Here is a 9,666-nt window from a genome sequence, read left to right as displayed (position 1 = left end):
AACACCATTGTTGTCATGTGTATTCATTACACATTTTGGTGCAGATAGAAACACAAGAGTTTGGGAACTTTGAGCTTTAATCCAATCACTTGTCCAAGACATTTCTTAATATTTCATAACATAGTTCAAATACATATGGGTCAGTCTGTACTTGGATCTTACTGTTTAAATTAAATTCTTGGTTCATGATTTGGGTTTCTTTTGTGCTTTGTGTGTATGTTATGTATGATTCATTTTGTGTTTATGTGTGTGTTTATGTATCTTATGTGCTCTTTTAATATAAGATGCTTATTTATCTTTATTACTTTAATATATATTCTAAACTTGATGGTTAAGAATGTCTCTTCTTTGATATGGACTTTGTTTTCATGATTTTCATTGATTCCTATCATTTTAAGGTTCATGTAACTGCTACACCTCCACTGCAGTACACATAATCTAGAAAGGGTAAAACAGTAACACAGAAAAGTAATCAGGAATCTTTAGTAGTGGAAGTGTAGTATTGTCTTCTTCTTCTTCTTTTTTTTTTCTTTTTTAATTAATTATGTTGCCATCGTGTTGGGTCTTTATTGGGGTGCAAAATAATAGGAGGACATTTCTTGTGATATCAGTATCATTGTGGAAGATAGCTACACTATAGAATTATAGTAGGCTCTCACAAATTTTGTTCATCTTTATCTCATTTTAGGAAATTGATTTAATACAACACAATTTTGCTCTTATTTCATTGTTGATATTATTCTGTTATTATGAAAGTATAGCAATAACTTTTTTGTAGTCATGCAAAAATCATATTTTCTTTATTTTCTTTTGATAATGATTTTTTTAAATGTAGATTTTAAAGATAGCTTACATCTTATATTCTCCCCAAATTGTAGTATGTTATAAGTTGTGGTCAGTGGTGGACGCAGACTGTTTTAGTAGGGGTGTCCCTCGTACTTCAAGCGGGTGCACCTAATAGAAAAAAAAAAAAAAAAAAAAATTGACACTGCGTGCCGGAAATTGAGCAGTGGCCCGTGACCCCAAAGGCCCTACATAGGTCCGCCACTGGTTGTGGTGGTTATGGTTGTATTGATGCAATTATGTAGTTAGATGATTGAATGCTTGATGTTTAATATTAAGGGTAAGTCGGGAATGATTTTTGAAATGTATTGTTACGTGATTAATAACTTTTTTGCAAATTTTTGATTAGCCATTACAACTTTGAATTATCGATTTCGTTTTTCTTTTTTAACCGTGGTTTCCACGGGTTTAAACCTAGTACGAGAACAAATGAAAGAAAGATGCTAAAGATGAAAGTAATTAAAATCAATCTGTTGTTTTAACATTTGTCGATCTGTGTCCACCGGACGAGTATATCACAACTTGTATACGGTTTGTGGAAAAATCATCTAACATCATTTAATGCCAAGTTAAAAGAAAATGCTTGAAGCATGACCAAAAATCAAACTAGCAACCAATTCCTGTAAAGACAGTTTCCAAACATGTTGAAAACAATGATACTATATATTAAAATAAAAAAGCATTTCCAATAACAAAAAGTAACCGGAAACCGCCAACGACAACCTACTATCACACACATTACACACAACCCCACACCCAAATCAACCAACCGATGGCAGTCGACCTAATAAACCAAAGATTCACTATTCTCATGAGCATTATACAGCTCCGGTAAATCAGCACTTGTCGAAAACTTCACCCATCTTTTCCTTTCAACATACTTCAAAAACGGCTGCAACCCAAGCCCAATAACAATAGCAATCATACTAACAACCAAAACCTTAATCGAAGAAAGCGCCAACACAACACAAATCAATATCGTCGGTGGAACACACAAAAGCACCGACCCAATTGTCCCCACCGGAATCTTATACGGCCTAGACGCCGCCGGATACTTCATCCTCAACCTCACAAAAGCAATGAACTCCAGAATCATCCCAAAACAGTATAAAAAGTTTTCAGCCGCCACAATTTCTTGAAAGCTCAGCCATGAAAGTAAGATCACACCGGAAGCCGAGAACAAGATCCCGATCGATGGTGTCCCATATCGGGATCTTTTCGCGAAAAATTCCGGAAGCATCCCGCGTTCCGCCATACCAAGAAGTTGGAAGGAATCGGAGCTCATTTCTGTGACAAACATTCCCATGTTTGACATGGCGGCACCCGCCTGAATCCACCATCTCAGCCATACGCCGCCAACCATCATGGCCACGTCGGAGAAGTATCCGTCGGTCCATTGGTCGCGGTGGAGGGGGACAGCTCCGGTGCTTGTTAAGAGAGGGAGGAAGTAGCCGGAGACAACTAGGATTAAGGCGTAGAACAAGGCTTTTGGGAGGGTTTTCTTTGGGTTGTGTACCTCTCCGGCGAGGGTGCTTATGGAGTCCCAATAATTAAGGTTCCAGAAGAGGGTGTTTAAGTAGAGATTCCAATCGACTACGTGTAAGTCAACAACTAGCCATCTTTCTGGTTCTATTTTGGGAATTGAAATGAAACCCATAATTACGAAAGGAACTAAGGAGAATATACCTAAAAGAACAGCGACCCACCCTACAATTGTTAGACCTCTGAAGTTCATGTATGTAAGAGCGATTGTTAAAGCTAAAACGGCTAAAATTCGAGGGTAACCATCGGCTAAAGCTGGGATGCCGGATTTTAAATAATCAAGAAACAGAACTGGGTACAGGGCGTTGTCTATAACGCCGCTAAGCCATTTCATCCAGCCTTGTTGAAACCCCCAATACGGTCCTAACGCCGATGACACCCAAACGACGTAGCCACCGTCTTCCGGGAACATTGTACCCATTTCAGCGGTTATTAAAGCTTCTGGGACACTCCATATGAATGGGAACACCAAGAACCCTATCAGGGCTAGAAGTGGTCCGGCAGCCCGGACGCTGTCCTCAACGCCAAAAGGTCCGCCGGAAACCTCGTAGAATATGAGGAAAATTAGGGGCAAAATTGAGATTCTTTTGCTGTTGTTGTTGGTAGGAAGACTGGTAGGAGATGGGGATTCGGTAATCCCGATGTATTCTACATCGCTATTATGCCCCATTGCGACAGATGGGTGTCTATTATCCTCGTTCTTCAATTTCTGCATTTAAGTAATCAAAATCAAGACAGTCAGTTGAGTGGAATAACACCAGCTTGGTGATTGTATAAGCAAAAGTACAGAAAATTAAGAAAGTCATTAACCGTGTTCATTCCTATTCCTAACCCCCTTTTCATGCGAAACCTAGAAATTTTACAAAGCGAAATCGTTATAATTTCTTGAATTCACGTTAAATTGAATTTGAAACTAGATCAAGCAATCGATTAATAACTAATAAACATTAGTCTGTTTCCGCAGCAATCATGATTAAGAATTTAGGGTGAAGTAGAGTTACTACTTGAATCAAACATTTGATTCAAAAGGGCTCAACACTATCAACACTTGCAGTTATTGAATCAAAAGTTGCAGAAACGAATCGGAAGAAGGAGTGTGGTAAAGAGTTAAATACGAACCGCGAGATTGAGCGGAATCTGTTCATGATATTGGTGGGGGTCGTGTCGTGGTAGATCGATCTATCTGATGAGAGTTGATTTGCGTGTGGAAGGGGTGAAGGGGTTTGAAAGAGGGATACAGAGGGGGGTGGGCGTGGCTAATGGAAAGAGCACGTGGTGATGAATTAAGGTTAAAGTGGCCACGTTAATCAGTCCAAACTCCACTAGTTCTAGATTTACAGGTAAATTCTAAAAGTTTACTATATTGGTTTATGATCTGTCGTTATCTATACCTTTTCGTTTTTTACGAAATTAGTTATTAATTTTGCAATCTGTTGTAACATCCATTTTAATTTTGGATGATCCAATAAAAAAATATTAAAAACTAAAAAAGCTCATTATATTTCAAAATTTATTATTTGGTATAGTGTCTCACATCAAAATATATCACAAAAAATTTCTTCTTATATTACGAAAAATTGCTCTTTATCTTTTTAAACATTGTGGAATTGCTATACATATATACCACAAAATTCTCTATATTATTGCGAAATTCATTATGAACGTCTTTCCCTTTTTGTGGTATCTTTAAAATTACATAGCAAAACCGGGCTTCTATTACATGAAAATGTGTTAGTGAGAGAGATTTCCAAAAAAATGGGAAAATAATCTAAATATTGAGAGATTTCCAAAATTAAGATGTATTACTGCGAGAGATTTCAAAAAAAAAATAAAAAATAAAAAAATAAAAAAAAATAAAATAAAAATCTGAAATTGAAAGTCAATAAGATAGGTTAATTTCAAAATAAATATTAGCCTTTGCAAAATAATGGTTATTTTATATAAGTGAAAATAAGGCTATTTTACCGTAAATCGTAAACCAAATTGACAAGAACTATTTTTTTTTTTTTTTTTAATTTTAATTTGCTGTCTTGTAAGATCGAGTATTATGAAACTTAATGGTGTATTTGGCAAAATTAGATAATAGTCGGAAATTTTAAGCCAATAATTAATAGCTAGAAATCAGAAGCTATAACTTTTATTTGTTTATAACTATTTGTCACTTTCGACAAGATTAAAATAACATTAGATATGAAATTTAAAAGCTAAAACCTCTAAAAAAACTAGCTAAAAAGTTCTTAGATTTAAATTTTTTGTTTAAACTATTTTTTTTTTCTTTAATTCAAGTTTTTCTTAAAAAAAATAAGAAAATAAAATAAACTTCTAAAAACTCATTCTCGAACCAACCTAAGTTGTTGAGTTATAAGTTAAAGAGTTGTATAAGATATGCAAGTGAAATACTAAATTTTAACCAATAAACTTATAAACTTCAAATATGTTTCTTTTTCACGTGAAACATTGAAAATAACAAAGAGGTTTCTGTTGTGCACAAATGAAATCTATCAAGATACTAATGTAGGAATATTCATTAATTGAGTCTCCTTTTATATAATTATTTTTCTTAACAATATACTTTTACATATAATGGGACAATATAATATGAAGCTGTCATAATTCATTGTTGAGTTGACTAATATATTATGAAAACAATTTATGGTGATACATCCATGTTTGATTATAATAGGTTGAATTTAGATCGTGGATCAAAAATAGTCAAATAATTTAGTAACATAAATACTAATATAATCAAACAAGAAACACATTGATATGTTTAGTCCATACTAAAACATTCTTCCTCGTTAGCATGAAAATTAGGAAGTATTATTCGTTCATCCACAGATCAGTATATTCGTATTAAAGCTTAAACATACGTTTTTATTTACTATTAATTAATACTAACTTTTCTCCTCCAATAGCTTTGTTTTGCAAATAATGTTATATTTTATATAATATGCAACAACATGTATATTTCAGCTAGTTGCCGATCAATATTAACGGTTACATAATTTTTGGAGGTAAAAAACTAAAATCTGCTATATATTCTATTTGCTTGACATTTATGTTAATTGTTTGATTTATTCAAATCAACTTAAAGGTTGTAAATCCAAATCATAGATTTATATATTGTCAAGTGAATTGAAGATTACACAATAGATATTTTTTCCGTTAAGGTAAAGAAGACAAGAAGATTTCTGAAATCAATTAGTAGCATTGCTTGAACGATCGGTTGATCACTTTTTGAACATGTATTTCGACTTTATGTCTAGATTACACGAAATACAGATTATGAGGATAATTATTTAGAGAATAGTCTTGTTTCAAGACATTGATATGAGACGACTAACTTGGGCTTTAAAGCCTTTTGAATTCTTAAGATTACCAAAGATGAGATCATTCAACATTAAATATTGATTTTATTAAGGGATGTTGATTTTAAGATAATTATCAGATAATATTATCCGAAAATAATGCTTTCCATAAAATTTTCCTTATGAAGATTAATTTTCAGGTTGGGGCGCTACCTCACAAGCAAAACATAAACTTCATTGGTGTTTGTAAATTCCATTACACTATCTTGACCAAGTGACACTAAAATAATTAACATTTTCTATTTTCAAAACAAACAATCCGAATAAATTAATGAAAAAAAAAGGTAGTTTCATTTAAGATTTGTATAAGGGGAATGTCTCAAAAAAAAAGCCCCTATTATGTTAAATCGACTTTGTTTCCATTTCTTAAAATAGGAAAAAGAACAAATTAATAGGCACGCATTATAAAACAAACACACTTTAACATATGTCACGATTATGTTTTTCTTTTCATTACCAACCACATAACAAAGATATATGGTCTATTTAAGATAATAAGATAATGGAAAAACAACATGACTTGTAAACCATATCAATTGTTATTTACTAAGTCCATTAAACACTAATAATCACGGGTACTTTAATCAAATAAAGTCATCATAGATTTTCAAAAAAGGATTTTGCTTTGGGAAGTATGAATGTCCTCACTTTTTGATTTCTTAAAAGTTAATGTCGAATTAGTCCATAAAAAAATACGAAGGAAATAGAAAGAAGAAGGGCAACAAGGGGACCAAATGAGTGGTTTTCACTTTACAACTCAAAAACGGTGAGCTATGTGCATTCAAAGAGATTTATCTATTTCAAATTTAAAATAAATCATGTTACTCCTATACAAATTCAATATGTATTTTATAATTATAAATAATGTATGGTTTTAGAAACATTATCCGAGAAGAAGAAAACAAATATGAAACAAGAAAAATACTGAATTTCAAGAAAGGAAAAAAAACACCAAATGTTAAGTGGAAAACCACTTTAAAATATCATCATACCAAATAAGCATACGAAAAAAGGTTATATCATTCAAAAGTTAATGAACAATATTGTATTCTTTTTGTATTCTTTTGCGATGAATTAATCAACTTAGATTCATGTTTATGTTGATAATGAGCATGAATCTGAGCTCATCATCAATCGAATCTGCACATATTCTGGAACCCGATACTACACTAGGGTCAAACTTGTATTCAAATGTTCCTTAACTACTTTCTCATATCATACCTTAATATGATATTAAGATTTTTAGTCATACGCTTCATACATACTGTTTCTTACATGAATTGGGTAAAACATATTTTAACGAAAAAGAAAAATGTCAACAATCAACGCACGGAGAATAACTCCTTAAAATAATAACAATAATAATAATAAAAATAACCATGTTGATAAAGTGTTTTACCTTTTAATAATATTCTAACAACAACCCACCGATAAAAATTAAAAAAAAGTAAAGTTTATGCAGTTGCACGCTTAAGCAACAATTTGACCTTATCACCATATAATATCATATCATGACTCTCAAGTAGCCCCCCACAAGTCCATTTTGGTCGGGCCTATTACATTCTTCATGTAAAATAATATTTATATATTCACTAACCACATTTAAATTACCATTTTTATCATCCAATAAAATTTTAGTATCCGAAATACAAAATTTTTAAGTTATCATATCAAATACTCAATTTCTTGATAATTATATTGGATTTATAATAGTTCCACATCCCATGTATCAATAATTAATGGTTAATAACTAATATCTTGTTTGTGTAAAAAAATTTCACGTTTTTACGAAAATAGGAAACACATTTAAAGATTATTATGTAATTTAATTAATAAAAAAAAAGTCTACTTCACTGTAAATTAATGAAACATAATAATTTTATGATACAAATAAGTCATTAATCTTACAATTAAATGCTTAATGCATTTGCTTGCGAAGCAGATTTGTTTGAACAGTATGAACAATAAAGTTGTGAAAATCGTTTTTTAATTGATTGCAATCATAAAAAGCCCACATACGAGCATGCTTATTTCACTTTAAGGTTCCAAAAATCTAATCATTCCATGTCCCATTAATTCTATAGCACAAGTTCACGTTTAATGATAAATAAAAAAAGAAATTCACCCAAATCTAAATGCATTTAATGTTTAATAAATATTTGACCCCTAACTTCCAAACAATCAAAATCAAGCCACGCATATCAAGAAACAAATAAAATAATAATTAATAAGCAAAAATAAATGAATTACCTCATCACCGTCGACATTGACCTTGTTGGTGCCTTCAACGGAGCTTTTGGCAGATAATTCAGGCGTCGAAGCTTTAAGCGTCCCTCCATCGGCAACTGTAACTTTGTTGGTGAAATCGACGGAAGTTTTTGCCGGGAAAATCGACGGAGGTGTAGGATCGGCTGGGGAAAGAGTCGGAGGTGCTTCTGTGCTCCGTTTTGATGGTGTTGTTAATATAGCGGTTGTTGGCGCCATATCAGAGCATTAAACAAAGGACACAAAAAGTTTCGATTCGGTTTCGTTAGTGGAAATCTGATGCAGTGAGAGAGAGGATTTGATTTGGTAGTACAGCAGTGTCGTGTAGTGATGCACTGAGAACGATGGCAATTGGCAAGGTAAGCATTAAGAAATGGGAAGAAGGGATTTGGTTGATGATGGTCCACACTCCACACTATGGTATTAGGAGAGGGTTGGGGGAATCGGCATATGTGATTGGGATTTTGCGAAGGGTATTCAGGTTTTTTTATAGGAATTTTCTATTATGAATTTATGATGTTATCTTTGGGTCAAAGACGTCAATTGAAGTTGAGCATAGGTGAAAAGATATCAGCTTTTAAGATGACCATTGTTTATCCCTCACCGATAAAACAAAAGCATTTATAATACGTTGAATTTGATAAGGCTTGATTAGTATATATAGCTTTTTTCTTATAACGTATTAAATTTTATAAACCTTAATAAAATATTTTAAAAGTTAATGTTTATCAATTAATTTTTTTCTTGAAAAGTTAAGTTGACATTACCTGGGTGTGGTGGGGCTTCTTTCGGTGTTGTTCTCTCTCTTTGAAGTTGAGGGTTCAATTCCTGTCGTGGACATATGTGAATTTAAAGTGTATGTTTAGGAGTAGGTTAGATTTACCGTTTCAAACAAAAAGAAAAACGGTGGAACAAATATGAGTCTAAAGAAAAATTGGAAATTTATTATCGAGCGAGTCCAAGCCAAGCTTTCCAATTGGAAGGCAAAAACGTTCTCTTTTGGCGGCCGTCTAACTTTAGTGACATTTGTTATTGGAAGTCTTCCTTTATACTTTTTGTCGTTGTTTAAAGCTCCTATTTGCGTTATTGAGTTCCTTGAAAAACTTAGAAGGAGATTTTTATGAGGGTAGAAATGAAAAGAAAAAAATCAGTTGGGTTGAATGGCCAACTATACTTGCATCAAAGGAAGATGGGGGTTTAGGTATCGGGTCTCTTAGAGGACTTAATTTGGCTCTTTTAGCCAAGTGGATTTGGAGATTAAAGACGAAAAAAGATAAACTTTGGTGCATAATTATCAGGGGGATTCACAATTTGGACCTTAAACCTATGTCGAAGTTGGAAAAAAAATCTCTTCCCGGTCCTTGGGGGAGTATTATGAAGATAAAAGATGACATTGGCAATCTAGGTTTGGATTTTGAATCGCTTTTCTACTCTGAAATCGATACATGTTCTGATACTCTCTTTTGGCATCACCATTAGGTTGGCTCTGATGCACTCTCGAATATGTTCCTTCTCTTGTCCAATCTCGAAAAGCATAAGTCTGCCTTCGTCTTTGAACGTTTTAGTTCAACTGGTTTTATCGGGACCTGGAAAAAACTACCAAATTGCTCTCTTGAACTTTCAGAATTATCTCGGCTACATACGTTGA

At 33.0% G+C, this 9,666-nt stretch overlaps 1 protein-coding gene across 3 annotated transcripts; it reads right to left on the bottom strand.

The window, feature by feature from the left end:
- Nucleotides 1–1,487: 1,487 nt before the first annotated feature.
- Nucleotides 1,488–8,583, bottom strand: LOC111917302 (probable polyamine transporter At1g31830). 3 transcript variants are annotated; one of them, XM_023912999.3, is made up of 3 exons: nt 3,505–3,720; nt 3,196–3,235; nt 1,488–3,094 (listed from the first exon to the last, which is right to left on the bottom strand). In XM_023912999.3, exons 1-3 carry the CDS (start codon nt 3,528–3,530, stop codon nt 1,628–1,630), a joined length of 1,533 nt encoding a protein of 510 aa, XP_023768767.1. In that variant the 5' UTR covers nt 3,531–3,720; the 3' UTR covers nt 1,488–1,627. The 3 variants fall into 3 exon arrangements, with proteins under 3 accessions (XP_023768767.1, XP_023768766.1, XP_023768768.1); XM_023912998.3 differs by lacking the exons at nt 3,196–3,235; nt 3,505–3,720 and adding an exon at nt 8,004–8,583; XM_023913000.3 differs by lacking the exon at nt 3,196–3,235 and having other exon boundaries at nt 3,505–3,706.
- Between the last annotated feature and the right edge of the window lie 1,083 nt (nt 8,584–9,666).

Source organism: Lactuca sativa, chromosome 3 (genome assembly GCF_002870075.4).
Source record: "Lactuca sativa cultivar Salinas chromosome 3, Lsat_Salinas_v11, whole genome shotgun sequence".
Lineage (NCBI taxonomy): Eukaryota > Viridiplantae > Streptophyta > Magnoliopsida > Asterales > Asteraceae > Lactuca > Lactuca sativa.
This window is presented reverse-complemented; position numbering and strand designations above follow the sequence as displayed.

Bases quoted from the DNA above. Each gene is read 5' to 3' on its own strand.
- LOC111917302 (XM_023912998.3), bottom strand. From the start codon at position 8,237: ATGGCGCCAACAACCGCTATATTAACAACACCATCAAAACGGAGCACA. The intron at 3,095-8,003 runs GTAATTCATTTA...ACTTAAATGCAG, and splicing joins TCAATGTCGACGGTGATGAG to AAATTGAAGAACGAGGATAA.